General features: G+C 43.3%; 1 protein-coding gene across 2 annotated transcripts; it reads right to left on the reverse strand.

Annotated features, from left to right (window-relative positions):
• Nucleotides 1-708: 708 nt before the first annotated feature.
• On the reverse strand, nucleotides 709-17,415 carry BROX (BRO1 domain and CAAX motif containing). 2 transcript variants are annotated; one of them, XM_082300072.1, is made up of 13 exons: nucleotides 17,376-17,415; nucleotides 15,278-15,408; nucleotides 14,511-14,617; nucleotides 12,917-13,013; nucleotides 11,502-11,597; nucleotides 10,781-10,853; nucleotides 10,347-10,452; nucleotides 9,711-9,800; nucleotides 8,871-8,956; nucleotides 7,487-7,568; nucleotides 6,310-6,460; nucleotides 5,497-5,656; nucleotides 709-5,039 (listed from the first exon to the last, which is right to left on the reverse strand). In XM_082300072.1, exons 2-13 carry the CDS (start codon nucleotides 15,376-15,378, stop codon nucleotides 4,953-4,955), a joined length of 1,236 nt encoding a protein of 411 aa, XP_082156198.1. In that variant the 5' UTR covers nucleotides 15,379-15,408; nucleotides 17,376-17,415; the 3' UTR covers nucleotides 709-4,952. The 2 variants fall into 2 exon arrangements, with proteins under 2 accessions (XP_082156198.1, XP_082156197.1); XM_082300071.1 differs by lacking the exon at nucleotides 17,376-17,415 and adding an exon at nucleotides 16,837-16,957.
• Nucleotides 17,416-17,574: the final 159 nt, after the last annotated feature.

Raw genomic sequence — 17,574 nt, forward strand, 5'->3', positions numbered from 1 at the left:
GTATCACAGAGAACAAGGTACCTGTTTCAGACATTCAGATTTGACAGCAACTCAACAAAGCAAAGGCAGCCTTACATCCAGAGGCCATCAATATGGACATTGCAAACTGAAGGTGAGTCCTTATTTGGAAAAGCCAGACAGAAAGACTGGAGGCACAAAGCAAAATTATTAAAGACCACCACGTGGCTCTGAGAGACAGATGGGACTCCTGGAGGCACCAGCAGATGCATGTCTGGTTCAGATAGGGAAGACTGAACTACTTGTGCTAGTGAGGCTTCATCTAGAATATTAGAGAAGTTATTCCCAAATAACCCCCCTCACATCGTATACAGAATATCCCACAATATCACAGACCTTGGCAAGTATTGGATTTTGTATAGCCATAAGAAATCCTACCTAATTACTTTCTTTTTTCTGAACAGGAGTTTGGGAAGTCCATCTCCTCTCTTCCTACCCCAGGACTTGACATGCTTCACTGTAGCTACTACTTCCACATGCACCCACTTCACGTAAGTATCTTCCTTATTTAAATCCTCCTTTAAGCAAGGATTAAGCATTCCCTATAACTAATAAAGTTGCATTAAATTGCAGAAAGTAACATTCAAGACAGAGCCTTTTCCTTGCTACTATAGCTAAAATTTTAAATAATGAAACAAAACGTGATACTCTAAGATTGTTTATTTTAAATGGTATTCTGAAATTTGTGGTTATATACAAATTTTCCAACTATGAAGCTTAAGACTGCATGGTGACTGTCTTCACAAAGTAAGGCTGCTCGGTCAGTGATCTCAGAGCTGATTCCATTGAAGTGTGATTACTCAGAGTACAGGATGACTTCAGGAAGGTTGTTATCCATGAAGGCACCAATACCAAAGGAGGGAGGCCTTCCTACATAAAAAGCTAATCGAGGGTGCCCTTGGTTGCCATGGGACCTTTGTTGAATTTGAGAACATCACCAGTGGGGAAAGGTCTGAGTGAAACCAATGGTCCCTGTGGAAAGGCCTTTACACTGCACTCACAATCTGGAGACAGGTACACACTGCAGGGGCTTTTCTATGCCAGTCTTACTCACTGTGCTTTATTCCTCACTCAGCTGGGCCAGTGACAGGAAAAAAACACAGAAAAAGGGGGGAAAAAGCAGCTTATGCTACTATAGTAATATAACAGTGATCTTTAGAGACAGAATATTTTCAGGAATAATTAATAGGCATGAACAGGATTTATGTTAATGCTGAAACTTCAGTTTAGATACCAGACACAGGGGTGGGATGAAATGTTTCACCCTGCAGCCAACAGACAGAAAGTCTTCACTTCTTGGAATTCCCATGGAAAACAGATGAGCTACTGCCTCCTCTTGTGCTCCTCAATACTAATGGCAGAGATATGCTTCATGAGTTTGTTTTATACACAATTAAAAATACATTTCAGCAATGTTTCCCATTAAAACCTCACCCATAGCACAGTACTGAAATCAGTGCAACAAAATGAAGGAGTATTTACAACCATACTGTATTGTACCAAATTTGCAAGACAAGAAAATTCTAAAGTGCAAAGTTGTCTCTATTCTACACAGACACAGGGATCCATTTTCCTGCTCATTGTATGAACCACTACCATCTTTACAGACACACCACGTATCCATGCTGAACATCCAAGTGACCAAACTCCATCCCTGGGCTGACAGGCAAAACTCCTCTATCAAATCCAGGAGGCAGACATCAGCATCCAAGGGCCAGGTTAAGTCCCTCAGGTGTCACATGCTGGATGGAGAGTAACTACTGAAAACCCAGGAACACGGAACATGGAGGAAGTGTATTTAAATACATGGAGGAAGTGTATTCGAATAGAAATCCTACAAAGAGCTTAATGGTTTGGTTTATAGTAGACTAAAGACAATCACTGCTTTTCTTAAAGCACAAAACAGAGGGCCCAGCACTCTGTATTTCATTCAGCTGCAGTTCTGTCCTGCTTCAGATGGGGCACAAAATTTTAAAGACTATTTACACCAATAAGATTTGCAGGCTTAGCCATGAGAACCTCTAAAACCAGAGAGAGGCCACAAGACCAGGCTCTTGCAGCATTAGAATATTAAAAAGTCACCATTCAAAATACCTCACTCTTAAAAATTACTAAAGGGTACTATAATAGAAGGAACATGGCTGCTGGGTTTCCAGATTAACTGAAACTCCCAGTTCATTCACCCATATTCTTAAGCATATTGATCAGTTAATCTATATCCTATTTACAGTAATTCCTACCACCCAACAAAACCAGAAGAGAAAGCTGCTCATTGCCTCACAGCTCTCTCTACTTTGCAAACTAAACAGTCTCCAGTTTCTTCTTTTTTGGCAAAACCATCCAATGTTTGCCACAGGATTTTAGCTACAAGTAAACAAAGTTTGTCTTGAAAAGCAACACATGTTAAGTGAATTAGTTTGTTCCATTAGTCTATTTTTAAACTACTACATCATATTTACTGAAACAGCTATGGCATAAGAGGTTACACGGCTAGGCTTAAGCAATGTCATCATCTGACACAATTCACTTGGTTATGCCCCAAACTATTTACAGTGAACTTGATTCAGACAAACCACTTGGTTTGAGAAAGCGTCCAAAGAATTCCAAGTCCGTAAAATAATCTTTCCTACCAAGTTGTTTGGGAACGATTTAGTCATGATTTGTAAATTTGATTTTAAGATATTCCTATACTGGAACCCACCCATGGGCTAAAGCTGCATTGGAAATGAGTCCCAGGATCTACACATGCACTAGCAAGCAAGGCTAAGTCTGTGCCACAGTTTGTAGCAGATGGAAGGGAAAATGAGGGGAGGGAAAACAGGACCTACAGAAAGAAAACTAATTCAGTTGAGAAGTGTACATATTGACAAAGAATTCTGAAAAACAATGAGTGACTAAAAAATTGTGATTATGAAACTGAGTTAACTGTATCTTGATCCTTAAAGGGAGCAGGCTGAGCAAATGATGATGACTACAGCTGGAATACATTTTTAGAATTAAAATCTATATAAGAAAACTAACTCCACACTCCACTCTGGCAAAACCTAGGCTGGTCTTTTAACAATGCAAGAAGTCTACTGAGTCAACTGATCAAGTTATGAACAGATTTGAGTAACTCTTCATGAAACATAGCCCAGGTCCCTGTACAGCACCAGAAGAAATGGAGCCATTTTAGATATGTATTCTTCTTGATACTCATTATCCTCTAGGCCCCTGCGGAACAGAAACTTCTTCCAAAGAAATTCAGCTCACTTTACACTTACTTTTATGTGCAGGACTGACAGAAGGAAAAATCCAGCACGGGAAGCAAGGAGGTCTGCATTTGATCAACCCACAACAGCCAGCATTAAAAACCTCTTTGCCTTTTGTAGCAACAAATTCTGTAGTTTGCTCCAGTATCTCAGGAAGAGTCTTGAGCTTCCTATTAACATCCTCAACAGCTTTTGTGCCACAGGCCTTCAAGGAGATACACACCTGCTCTCTAAGCTAAGTGACTCCAAGCACCATGAAAAATTTTAGAAGCACTGAATTACAGCACAGTGGAAGGTGAACAAAGAGTACAAAGTGAGGAATGTGTTTACAGTTTACATCATGGTAAGTGCCTATGCCATCACATTTGCTGAAAAGTATGAACCTTGTCAGGCTGCCCAGCTTCTTTCTCAGGCAAAGAGAAGTGCAGCAGCTGGTACTCAGGGATTGCAAGGCTCTCACTTCAACATATGCATCATATTCCTTTGCATTTGCAGCAAATCAGAAAGATGTTTTTGTTGTCATGGGTGTTTTGCAGTGCTCAGCACTGAAGAATGCTGTCACATTTTCCACAGCAGGCAGAAATGGAAGCAGCAAGTTCTACAAAATCCTTTCTTTCTCAGCCTTGACTGGGCTTGGCTTTTGGCAAGTTTTCTTCAGAAAGAGCTGATTTCAGTGAAATACTGCACAAGCTGAGAAGCAGCACTGTTTACACAGGGCATAAAGGAAATCTAGAGCTTGGCTTCCCAGTTATGCCATCAGCTCTTCAGCTCATCTTTCCTCCCTGTTCTCCTGACAGCTTCTTATAGACACCACCCAGACGGAAACACAGCTTACGAATCCATTACCTTAGCATGACAGCTTCAGGAACCCCAGTGCCAGGAGATCTGAACTGTCTGCAGCCTCCAAATTTAACAAAGCTTTGAAGATTCAAAAACTCTGAACAAATGTCACAGTGATGCATTGCTTTTAAGCACTTTCATATTACTTGCTGCATCACTTTCAGATACACTTTGATACTCAAGAATTTTGATTAAAGAACAGACAAGCTAAGGTACCTTACTACAAATTCTGATATAAAAACCCTAATCTGTAGAGAAAAGAACGGAGACTAATAGTTTCAGAACATAAATTGTGCTCCAGTTATGCAGAACTTGAGGTTTCCCAGGTTCTGTGAAAGTCCTGTGAAATACCATAGGAGTGTTACAAACCAAACCCAGATTTTCTTCCCTCACTACAGTTAGGTGAATTGGAACACAACAGGGTGCTAAGTCTGAATGACAAAACTTGAATAAATATAACTGTTCATGCAAACTTCTGTTTGCAGAACTGGACATGATACGGCATATAAGGTAATGGAAAAATCCTCAAGCACTACTATCATGATACTTCCTTTGCTATTTGTGTGTAAAACTAAACCCACAAAAAGAAACTCCCTAGAGGCACAATAGGAACATTTAAGCCCATTCATTCTATGATATCCCACTAAAACCAAAAATAATTCAGATATAAATAACCTCCTAGAAATCCACCACATTCTTAAGCAAGATAGACACATATTAACAAAGGTAAATTAAATTAGTCTTCTAAATGAAAAAAGGAGAATCAAAAAAGGGAGATCAGAACTAAAGCCCCAGAGTCCTATGAATAAGAGTTTCAAAGTGAATTCAAAGCACTTATGGCATTTAAGAAATCTGGCATCCACTGTCTCTTTGAGGCTTTATATCTGGTTCCTTCAGAGGTTTTACTTCTTCATCTGGTTTTGGTTTAGCCTGCAAACAAGAAGAAAAAAAACCCCAACTTAATACCACAAGTACAGACCACTGTATCTGCACAGTATTTATGCACAGCTAACTTGACATGTTATAATCTAACAGTCCCCTCTCTTTTCAAGGCTGAAGACTTTGAGTAAGCCTCAAGCAAGGGGGAAAAGCTAACTATTCTCTGTTTCAGCATCCTTAAATGAATCCTTTTCTAAAAAAGAATCTTTCTCTAGCATTCACTCCTGTAATGTTACTGGACTTAGTAAAAAATGACCTGAATTTCTACATGTGTGTCAGTGTGGCAGAGGTTAATTGACTTGCCCCTGGCACAGCAGAAGGATGAGCTTAAGTGGTAGCCTTGTGTCTGCTTCCTACACTGAGCTGGGATTGTTAGAGAAGAGCCAAACTAACTGTATGATACACAGAATAAAGCTGGTGGAAAGAACAGCACATGGGATTATCTTACAGTGTCGTCCTTTGGCCTCTTGGTGAGATCAAATGCTGCAACTGTTTCAGGAGTCCAGTGTGTGTTCAAGGCAGGAAACTCAAAAGGAACAGGCTCTACTAAGCCATAGTTTGCTTTCAGTTCCAGCTGGGGAGCCTCTGCTGGCACCTTCTGGAAATAGCTGGAACAGAATACAGAAAGGTACTTAAAATACAATGCACCATCTCTGCAAGTCTTGTTTGCAATTCTAAACAAAGCAATCTGGGTTTTCACAGTGGCAATCACTGCTGCTCTTTTCCATTTCATTAAGGCACTGCCTAACATGCATTTTGCCAGCAAGATTCACAAGAACAAAAGCAACTCCTTCCTAGTATTATTGTTTGTTCCCTAATAGTGTGGTGGGTTTTCTCCTACTTAATAACCATTATTCCCAGTGCTTCAATGAGAAGAGCATCTTTTGTTGAAAAAAAACCCCTTCAAAATACAAATGAGGATTTAAAATACTTCCCAAAGATGAAAAGGACAGTTCTTCTCCTAAACAGTCTTAATGTGCCACAGTGGATAATGGCAACAACACAGCAGCCCCCCCAAAGACTGGCTACAGGGCAACCCACCCTGCTGAACTGGCACAGGACACAGAGTGGGACAGCACAGACCCACTGCAAATCTGCTGAGAGAAGATTAGAGAATCTCAAATTTATCTGTAAGTTACATGCCATGCCCTAAAGTAATGTTAACAATTGGAGAGTAAAATTTACCATCCCATTCTGAAATAAAGGCAAAGGAGGTGATAACACTTCATACAGAGTGCTGTACCAACCATGAATTACTTACATAAATCCATTCTCTCTCTGGCATTTTTCTAGTGTGTTCTTAATTAAACTTCCTAATTTCCTAAAGAAAAGATGTCCAGAAGGTTTGGCAGTAGTCCCAGGCCCTTTGGTTTCTCCATATTCTTTGCACAATGCTTCGGCCTTGGCAAAAACTTTGCAAGAAAGAAAGGAAGTAAAAATTATTTACATGACCCTCTTAAATCATGGTTCTGCTCTACAGTGCTTCAGTCTTAGAAGACACCAGAATCCATTCAGGCCTCTTTCTTCTTAGAAACAAAACCAAACTAGTTCAAAGGCAGCACTTCAGCCAAGATTTACTGCATCCAACAAGTGACTAGGAACAGGAAAAGAAAAAGATAGCTTTTTGGGTGGGCAGATGCAGGAAAGCATTCTTATGTGTGGTGCCAAATGCAACAATAAGCCCAAGAACTGTGCCACGTGGTAGGGAAAAACAGGGTATGAAGGTGTCCACACACAGCTGATGTCCCAAACCAAACAACAATAAACAATATGGAGTGGGAGAAGGACTCTTCTCTGAACAGCAGAACAGTATTTGTTTTACTCCAACTAATCCAACTTAGTTTGTTCTTAATAAATTTTTTATTTCTTTTTACAATTAATACTGATGTTCCCAATTTGAAGATTTGAGCACTTCTATACATTGCAGTAAAGTTATGCAGTGCAGGCTGTTGAGGTAGCAATAGCTTTGAAGAGAGAAGACTGGGCAGAAGACCTTGAACTGCTGCAAACTTGCCTGAATCTACCTTTCAAGTGGATAGAAAGGAAATAAGTTACTGAAACCTGTTTAAAAATAAACAAGCATGTCTAGATTTACTATTTAACCTCCAAAGCAGAAATGGCTGCACTACTCTAGAAACCAAAAAACAGGATGACCAGACCATTGGTTTTTACAGTGTATATTGCAGACAGTTCAAAGCCAGTTTTAAAGCCAGTTTTTAAGCCAGGCTGAGAAGTGAAGACGAAATTTTCTGCAGCACTGTTATGAAAGACAGTCTTTGGTAAGAAAAAAAAAAATACACTGTCTCTATTTAAAGGTGTGCTGAATTTCCATCAGGTGGCAGATAAAAGCTTTATGGGAGAGCAAATGAAGACGATCCAGCAAAACAGAACAGGCATGGCATCATCAGACCCTGTAATCCAGTCTCAACCACACTTACATTTTTCTGATTCCTGCAGAGATCTGATTGCTTCCCCACACTTATCACTCGCCAGCAAAGTCTGGCCATGGTAACAGTATGCCTGATGGGAGAGGACAAAATCATTACCAATGTCATTGGGCACTTGCTGCACCAATTCCCTTCTCCTGCTCCCTACACCAGCTGCAGCTCTTTGAAGCTGCCATTCCCTGCAGGTAGGTGACAGCCAGGGAATGCAAGTCAAAGCAGCATTCACTGAACCATTAATGCAGCTCAGCATGGACACTATGAACCAGACCCATAAACACTTGGTATGAACCGAGCTGTCTCAGGTCTAACTGAGCTGCACAACGGTGTTTGACCAAAAGCACTGGCACACAGGCCAGTTCAAGCTCTCACTGCAGCAGTGTGCAGCTTTAAGCACCAGCATAAAAACAGAATGAACCCCAGGTAAGTTTGCAAAGTTAAGACTGATAACTAAAACCACGTGAACACTCAAAAACTCCACCTGCGACGAACATCACTGAATCTGGAAAAAATGAGGTATTCTGCTGTCTGAGATATTTTGTCATAGTTCCAATAACTTTTCCACCCCAAAAAGTCCCATTTTTTCATACCTATGCTTGAAGGTGGTATTGCATTCCAGTGACAACTGTTATCTATTATCAGGAGTTGAGTTTAAATAGTAAATACAATAGGCAAAGGAACAACCCTACCAACTACTGCCTACCTTGCCTCCCTTCCTTTAGTGCCTGTTGCCACAGTACAACTCTATCTAAATCTACCATTGCCCAGATCACACAAATTAAAAAAAGGAGAAGTACCACAACTCTGACCCTCCCTCACCTCTCACACTTGCTAATAAGGCAAGCAGCTTTTAGCTAGACATTCACCCTAAGAGAAAGACAACGTTGTTACCTGCTTAGTTTGGGCCTTTTGTACAGTATAAAAAAGACAAATTATAGGCTGTAGCAGGCTACAAGAAATACACAGCAAATGAAGCAGCTGAGGATCCCAAGGGCCCCACTGCACTTGCTAGGAGATCCATCAGGCAAATAGGGACAGCTCTTGGAATGGTACCTACTGGTACTTGATGCAGTTTCATTCAGAGCCTTCCAAAAGATGCTCAGCTCTGAACTGTGCCTAGGATCAGACTGTGATGTAGATAACAGAGATGACCATTATGCTCAGCCTGAATGACTTCAATTAAAGATCCGTGATCACAATAAATCCACACTGCTGCACTTTCATTTGGCTCCACGAAAACACTTCAAGTGCCACTGACACTGCACAATCCCTCTTCACATCATGGAAAGAAAGCCAAGGCAGTACTCAGCCCCCATTCCCTATCCAGCCCTTGGCAGACAGACAACAAGCTGTGACTGCTGCCACCCAAAGTACTTACGTAGGCCATATAGAAACAGCTCTTCAAGTTTAAGTACTTCCTCCATTTACCTGCATAGGTTGGATCCAAACTGGATAATGTTTGATCTACGAATAAATATGTAAAGTTATTCTTAACACATCTCCAGAAAGAACCCCAAACACATTAAAAGACCAGAATTCTTAAACTTAGCAAAAGATCCTAACTACAAAGTATCCAGAAACAAGGGACAAAAATTACTCCTGCAAAAGCATAGAGAAACTATGAGAAAAACCCCAGAAATACGCAGCTATCATGCAGTTGTCCCTAGAATCCCTGAAACTACTGTCCACTAAGTTTGGATGGCTAATTCTCCTACGTATTTTTAGGCAGCATTTCAAAGCTTGTTCCTAGTTCAAGTTCCAGGAGTGACCTACAATGAGACATACGTTACAACGTTCTCCTGACCCCCATACTTCTGCACTCCTCCCTCTTGGCTCAGTAAGCCCAGAGATCATCTTACTCATCTGGAAGGTGGTACATAATTAACCCACTGCACTCTCCATGCTCTGCATCATGATCTGCTGCCCAAAGGCAGCTGGAACATGCTCTGTTTACATCAGGCCATTTGTCTGCTGCTAGTCTGTCTTCTGTCATTAACATTTCCTACCATCAGCTACAGAAAAAGATTCCCACAAAACCAAAAGGCCTTATCAAAATACATGCTGATAACTGAAGCCTTAAATGTGCTAAATAGAAGCTAAATAGACACTCCGTATCCACCAAGAACAGTGTTAATATTCAATTTATGGATGGGTAAAGCATGTCTGCTGGCAAGAATGCATAAACCAAGTCACTAAGGATAAAAAACAAGACACTCACCAGCTTTTTGGTAGAAGTTGGCTGTTTCATAAGCAAGAGCAGCTATTAGGCCTGGATTGTGTTTCAGCTCAATAGCCCGAGCAATTGTCACTGAAAAGAAGTTCCACACCACAGTTTAAATTTAATTGAAATGTCCCATCACATCAAATCAGCAGAGGCGTTTAGGGTTTTAAAACCCCGGCATGAACAGAAAATAGATGTTGTGCAGTCAAGCAAACAGCAGAATAAAGACAGATTGTTTCTTGAATATAATGATTCCAGTTTAATAGAAAAACTGAAGGAATGTTAGCCTTAAGATTAACTGCACACATTTTCAAGTAAAGGAACTGGGAATTTATGTTAGGCAAGCATGGTAGTGAAAGGGTTGCAAGAAAGGAAAAAACAAGAAAAAGGGAGGAGTGCCACACACAATTCTGCCAAAGTGAAAGATATTCCTTATTATATATGTAATACCAGACTGATTTTTGGCATTTTCCTTCTAAAATTGTAACTTAAGTTTCTTTAAAAGCAACCTGCCCCACTAAGCCACAGTACTTCAGGAGAATAAAAAATTCTGCTGCTAAGCAGAATTCATGAGACATCAGTGACCCACAAAGAGTCATTTCCCACACCCAACCAATGTATATTTGAGGGTACCTTCTTGAGCTTCAGCTTGACACTGTATGATGTAGGAGTCTATAAGTCGAGCTTCTAAATCTCTTCCCTTTTCTACAGGTGTAATCAATCTTGGAATGTGACTTTCCTAAATACAAAGCAAGTCTCAGAGTTACTTTAGGCTTAATACTAGTGCAAAACAAGTGCCTCGTTCCTAAATGGCACACTCAGTGAAGGTCCCAAGGCAGCTGCCCGCACTGTAGCACAAGATATGGGCAGAAAGACAAATTACTGTTCCACTGCCATTGGGAATGAGTTGCAGGGATTGAGAGGCACCAAAACATATTAATATCCTTCTTTTTCCTGTATCATTCAGGAGGTCTCAGGTGTGTGAGTATAGCAAAGGCTTTTCTAAGACAAAAACTCAAGTATTTGGAGACACCTCGAAGAACAGACAGCAAAGAAAGTCCTTCTACCTTCAGGTGTTTAAAAATCCCAGCTGCTATTTTCAGGCTGCGGTGAACATCTTTTGCTTCATCTTCTGTTATACTGAGAAAACAGAATGAATCAGTAAAATTATAGTTAGGAAGGGCCTCTAGGTGTCCCACCTCCTGCTTTGGGGCACCACAATTTGCAACAGCAGATCAGGTCAGTTATGGCTTTGTCTAGATGAATCTTAAATCCTTCAAGAATCAAGAGTCCACTGATTCCCTAAGTGACCTGTCCCACTGCTGTGCTACCCTCAGAGTAAAGGAGGGTACAATGTTCTTACAGTGTTCTTACAGTGTCCAATCATTAAAGAATCAAATAGAACTTGCCTGAAAAAAACCCAAAAGCGTTAAGATCCTATGATGACTCTCAAGTAAAAGGCAACCTCAGTGTAAAAAGCCAAGGATTTAGAAGTCTGTAGGGCTAAAAGACAGCAGACCTGTGATTTTGAGAACCTCAGTTTTGTACCTGGAGCGGGGCAATGAACGGTTTATTCACAGCTGACACTTTCTCTGTATCACCATCATGTGGCACTAATCCACTTGGTTTACAGAGGCAAGAAGGGATTGAAGTGCTTGTGTATAAAGGCCAACTGCCTCCTGGAACTCCTCTGTCTCTGCTGGACATGCCTCACAGCAGGCATGAACCTGCTAAATCTTTGGTGGAGTATTGCTGGAGTAGAATTATTAAGAAAAGAAAACCACTTACTCTTCTTTTCCAGCGAGTCTTGATGCATATTTTGTGTACCATAGAGCTACATTAAATCCCATGGAAACCAGTTCAAACACTGCATCCTGCTGGGCACTAAAGAAAGACAAAAACCCCCCAAAATCTTAATGCATTCAGTTTTGTTCTGACAATCTCTCTCTGCTGATAGTTCATGTAACAGAAGTCAACACTTCTCTCCATAAAACATTTTTCATTTAAGATGTCAAGAATCTGCACTTCAGAACTTCCTAGCTGCTGAACTGCCTAAGAGAGACTTCAATTTTTTTATTTGTTCCCTTTAAGAGCTCATAATTAGAATCTCCCACATTCAGATGCCCACCCTTCCCTTTTGGGAACTTTTATTTTAAAACTGTAACTTGAGATTTGTTTAGCTTTGGGTGTGGCTGACATTTTTCCATCTCTTTTTTTTTTTTTTTCAGTTGCACATTTTGTGGAAAGCCTTGCTCTGGAATGTCCACTTTAAAGTTGTACTGCTAAGTTAATAAATCAGAGTCTGTTACAACTCTCTCAAATGAATGTTATTTCAAGTATTTATGTAACTGCAGACAAACAGCATGTGCAAATAGCAGCATATTTCAGAAGCTAAAAACACAGTCTTTGAAAAGACTGAACTTGCAATCACAAGCTCAGTATAGCTTAGGAACTAGCAAACCTTTTAAAAAGAAAGATGTGGGAGTGGGAAGAGTAATGTTGGCACAAGTACAAGTGTGTGTGACCGTGAGAAAATTAGAAGAAAGTCCTAATCAAAGATTTTTTTCCAAGGGGAGTAAAAGCTTTGAGGAGGTCAAGCACTCCTAGCTAAAGCTTGACAAATTGGTAGGTGTGGTTATACAACACAATTACCTCCAATAGCAAGAGACAAGTGAGTAATTCAGAAGGTTACAGATCTGTACTCCTACTGGAACAGAAGATTTGTTTGTTTGAACCAAGAGTACATGTACTCAGAGCTTCAGAGGATAAGAACAAAATCACATCTTCAGCAACACTGGAACCCCAAAACACAGAGAAGTTGCTGGTCAGGCCATAGTGCCAAACGAAGAAGTTATAAACCACAGTGAGCTTTGTTACCATGCTCAACTCACCAATACCCTCAAGGCTCTTCCTTGTAGCACTGTAGCCAACTGCAGGTTCAGTCTGTAGATCAACTAAGACCCAATGGATCCTTCTACAATTATTGTGCATTCTCACAGCTTTACATAAAGGCCACGTACACTTCAGAACACCTAACACAGTAGGGCAGTTACCAAAAACACAGCAACACCTTTTTGGAAACTACTTTGTGTTCAAGACTTTGCTACATTTCTGTTTCCCCTCAAATGGGTGGCACAAGTGCACGTGTGTAACAGAGCAGCAGACAGCAGCTGCATACCCCGCACCCAGAGAAGCACACGCACCTCGGGACGTGTCCTTGTAATGTGTCTGTCCACTTGAAATTCTGGATATATCTCAACTTGCACTCTTGGGAAGAGTCATCCAGTGAAAGGATGAAACCTATGGAATAAACAAATGTACCAACAGGCAATCTCAAGTAGGAAACAAACGAGTAATGAAGGAGAGGGATCAATAAAAATACAGATATAGATAAAGGAATGTTTCTTGCTGAACCCCTCAAAACCCCATGTTACTTCCTGAGGTGTTTATTCCTCAGTATCTTGAGAACAAAATGTGGAAAAAACCTAACTGGCTACTCCAGGAAACAACTTGCCCAGCACATTACCAACTCAACCCTGAGAATCCTGACTGCTCAAGGAAAACCTGGCAGATGTCTGCTAGTCCCATATGGTGACAAGTTGGGAGTGGGACTGGCCCAGGTACAGGATGGCTGAGGTTGTTCAAGGTGAGTGGCTATCTCTGCCACCACAGTGGCAACCTGGAAATTCCAGGGAACTTGCCTGGTCGACAGGGAGAGGGAAAAGGGCTTCTAAGCATGGACTAACCTAGTCATCATCTATCTCCAGGGCCACAGGAAATTGGCTCTTTTAGTCCAGAAGCCCAGAAAACAGCAGACAGTGAGATGAAGCTAATGCTATGGGATGTTCAAATCCTAGCATATGCAGGCCCAGGAATTTTTTAGGGAGGCTTGAGAAGGGCCTTAGTCTGATCAGGTCTTACAGATTTTAAGAGGCCAAGAGCTTGCCATAGCAGCGGCTGCGGCTCCAGCTTTCGGTGTGTCACATTTTTATAAGCACAAAAAATACTTGTTCCTTTCACATGCAGATGATTTTAGTGGCCAAGCATGATATTTTCCTAGAGAAACTCTCCAAATCTTGGCTGTAGCAACAGGTATTTTTATCTTACCTTTATCTAGATGTGGCATTAGCCTACACTCTCCCAGGGCCTCACTAAACTGATGTTTACTTCCCACAGACTGAAAGATCCCACTTTCCACAAATCAGCTGATTCCTGAAAACCCAGTCCTAAGAAACCCGGCTGAGCACCCAACTGCTATGACAGAGTTATCAAAATATTAGCAGAAGGAAAGTTTCAACAGGAATGTGTCATCACAGGTGAACCATCTACTGAAAATGTAGATACCATGCTAATGAGCACCTAAGACAAGCAGCAGTAGAAGGTAAACTTGCCAGAAGTCTATGGTCTAATATTACCCAAACCAGCAGTTTATACTGAATTGTAAATGATATCAACTAATTAATAGACTCAATTTATACTTAAGGAGAAACTCACCACCAAACACATAAGACAAATACACATTTTCTCCTCCACCAGAATGAGGTTAAAAGCAGGAGGGCAGGACTGCCAGCACTTAGTACTGGCAGGGTTACAAAGGACACTGAAAACTTGGAGAAGGGGCCTGGTGAGCAGCCACCACTGGTATCAAGCACAGAACCCATGAAGACACTCTCCTTCCTGAGAACTGCAAAGCTTCTTTACAGGAGATCAGCACAATGCACATTCTGAGAAGTGCCATTGAAATTCAGCTGATGCTTCTCTTGGTGAATTAGTAGTACTGCTAATAAATCTTCCTACCTTGCAGGAGTGAGAAGTACAAGTCAGCTGCATTCTTCATCATTTCTGGATTACAACTCGAGTCTGTGAACAGCTCCAGTAGCCGTGCCCGAGATAACCTCAAGTCACTGAATGAAAGAAGAGAAAAAAAACCCCAAAAATACCCTAAGAAATTCTACTCAAAAATGTACTAATACAGAAGATTCTTCCTTTCTCCTCTGGATACATATAATTGACTCTTTAGTATGATCCATTCTGGACACACAGCAGTGGATAATCAGTACTCAATCTATTGTTCTAACACTAAAATTACTATGCCTTTACCTACCAAGAGGCTGGGTGCACAGAGAGGAAAGGGAAGTAACAACAGGAACATTCTTCGACATTAGAATGGGATGATGGGATAAAGAGATAAGAACAGATCTGCAAAATTAGCTGAGATCCCTTTTCATTACATTCCTATCCACAACAGAACAGTCAGGCCTTATCCACTTATGGAAATGAAGCAATCTTTTGCAGAGGAATGCACAGTCATCAGAAAGACAATGAAGTGGTTTTCATCTTTTGCCTCTGCATTGTTGTAATTGGCCTTGCTGAGCACTCAGAGGGTCAAAAACTGGAGAATTTGTTGTCTGTAAGCAAATGTTCAGTGTTAGCAATGTCTTACTGCCTCCCTGCCTACACATCTGCAGCCATCTTGAGCTCAAAAACCAAAGAGCAACCATGACTTTTAAGGATGTCCCTCAAACTGTAAGAGGCAGAGTGAAGTCAGTCCCAAGTACACTTACTTGCAAACCTTTGTTGCAGCTGGAGTGGTGGCTACCCCATAATAATTAAATGAAACAGGAGCTGTAGCCTTCAGAGGGTTGCGATGGAACCAGTGGGTCATTTTCTTCCTGTAATGTTGTTTATGCCAAATCTAAGGAGGGGAAAGGAAAGATCAGCTGCAGGAACAGGTACAATTGAGGGGCTGCACATCATGCTCCTCTGCTCACAAAAAGATATTCCAAACGTAACCAACTAGGCAAGAAATTAATTTGAAAATAACTTCTTTATTTTCCCCATTTGAAATGCCAAGCTTCCATGTGCTTTGTGCTCATCATCCACGTGCTCAGCGTGAGACTTGCACTCTCTTGAGATACAAATGCTTTCTGAGGCAACTATTTCAAGTTAGGGCAAAAGCTACCACCTACTTTGTGGTAGCTCTAGGTGAGCTCACACATTCATAGGAAAAAAACCACATTTGTTACCTCCTGCACAAGGCTGAATATACCTGTAAATTACATGAGAAATATCTCAGAATCACAGAATCAATTAGGTTGGAAAAGATCCCTGAGATCACTGAGGCCAGCCTTTGACAGAACACCCCCATGTCAACTAGACCATGGCACTGAGCACCATGTCCAGGCTTTCCTTAAACACCTCCAGGGATGGTAGCTCCACCGCCTCCCTAGGCAACCTGTTCCAACATTTAACAACCCCTTCTGTGAAGAGATTCTTCCTAATGTCCAACCTGAACCTCCCCTGGCACAGCTTGAGGCTCTTTCCTCTCCTCCTGTCACTTGTTACCTGGGAGGAGAGGCCTATCCCCAACTTGCCACAACCTTTCAGGGAGTTGTAGAGAGTGGTAAGGTCATCCCTGAGCCTCCTTCCTCTTTTCCTCTAAATCTCAATTCACTGAGACCATTACACTGTGTCTGGCCAATCTGTGAACAGCTCGTATTTGGGGGCCTTTGGCACAAATGAACCTGCAACCACAAACCCTGACTGAAAACAGGGATCTATTTACATAAGTGTATCTGACCTGGAAGACTGGGAGAGCAGAGATAAACCCGACCATCTCTTTTCTTTTACTTCAATTTCAGCAAACAAATATAACACAAGCATTGCAGTGAGCTTTACAACAGCAGTGTATGGTGATGGAACATAATGGGCACATCCTCAACATGGGAAGGCCCTATTGGATAAAGGGAGAAACTCCTTCACCATGAAGACAAAAAAACTGAGGAACAAGTTGTGTGCTCTCCATCCTCAAAGGTTTTCCAGACCTCGCCGGACAAAGCCCTGAGCCCCCTGGTGTGACCTCGGAGCTGTCCCTGCTCTGAGCAGGACGCTGGACTGGAGACCCCCCAGGACCTCCATCACCTCGTGGAATCCCTTAAGTTCATCCTCATAAAACACTCTGGACCTTTGCTGAAACAAAAAACCAAAAACAAACCAAGAAGATCTTCCCGCAACCCGCCGGCGCTGTCCAGATCCTCCTGCCCGAGCAGGGGGCTTGTTCATCGCGCCGGCACCTCTCGGGGCCGGTCCATCGGGCAGCGCCTGTCGCGCCGTGAGCACCCACCTGCGCGGCGCTGCCGTCCCCGCTGTGCCGCGGGGCCCGGCCCGGCCCGGGCCGCTCCCTGAAGGCTCCCGAGGCCGCGGGACCCCGGCCCGGCCCGGGGCGCTCCCTGAAGGCTCCCGAGGCCGCGGGGCCCGGCCCGGCCCGGGGCGCTCCCTGAAGGCTCCCGAGGCCGCGGGACCCCGGCCCGGCCCCGCCGCTCCCGCCGCGCGTCACGCACCCGCCGCCGCAGGCAGCGCCAGCCGAGAGCCGATGGCACCGCCCCATCGCGGCCGATCGCATCGACCCCGCCGCTCGCCCTCCTCCCCACCGGGGTGCCTGGGCCGCCGCCGCCGCCAACAACAACAGCCCCGCGGCTGTGGGGCCTCCCCCCAGGACAGCGGCTGGAAGCGCGGCCGCGGCCCGCAGCCTTCCCGCGGGAGGGACCCCCGAACGCAACCAACACCGGCGGGAGCGGGAGCGCCAGCAGGACAGCAGCGGCACCAGCCCTCCCGGAGGGGCGAGAGGCACCTGCGGTGCTGCAGGTGGACGCCGGGGCTTACCTGGGGGCGGTCCTGCGGCGGCGGCACAGCCGGCAGCGGGGGGAGGGGCGGAGGGAGGGGCGGAGCGGCCCCGCCCGCGCGCACGTGACCGGCGCCATGACGGGTACCGGGGCGGAAGTGGCGCCTTCGCCTCGGTAGCGATGGCGCGGGCGGGCGCGGCCGGCGCCGCCTCCCCGGCTGGGCGGTGCGGGCGGGAGGC

This window comes from Coloeus monedula, assembly GCF_965178545.1.
Source record: "Coloeus monedula genome assembly, chromosome: 2".
NCBI classification, from domain to species: domain Eukaryota; kingdom Metazoa; phylum Chordata; class Aves; order Passeriformes; family Corvidae; genus Coloeus; species Coloeus monedula.

What these genes read in the sequence shown, in the direction of transcription:
- BROX (XM_082300072.1), bottom strand. Translation starts at nt 15,378, where the DNA reads ATGACCCACTGGTTCCATCGCAACCCTCTGAAGGCTACAGCTCCTGTT. An exon ending in GGATTTTTAAACACCTGAAG is followed by an intron (nt 10,453 to 10,780) that starts GTAGAAGGACTT and finishes CTTTGTATTTAG; the next exon opens with GAAAGTCACATTCCAAGATT. An exon ending in CAGAGAGAGAATGGATTTAT is followed by an intron (nt 5,657 to 6,309) that starts GTAAGTAATTCA and finishes ATTCTGTTCCAG; the next exon opens with CTATTTCCAGAAGGTGCCAG.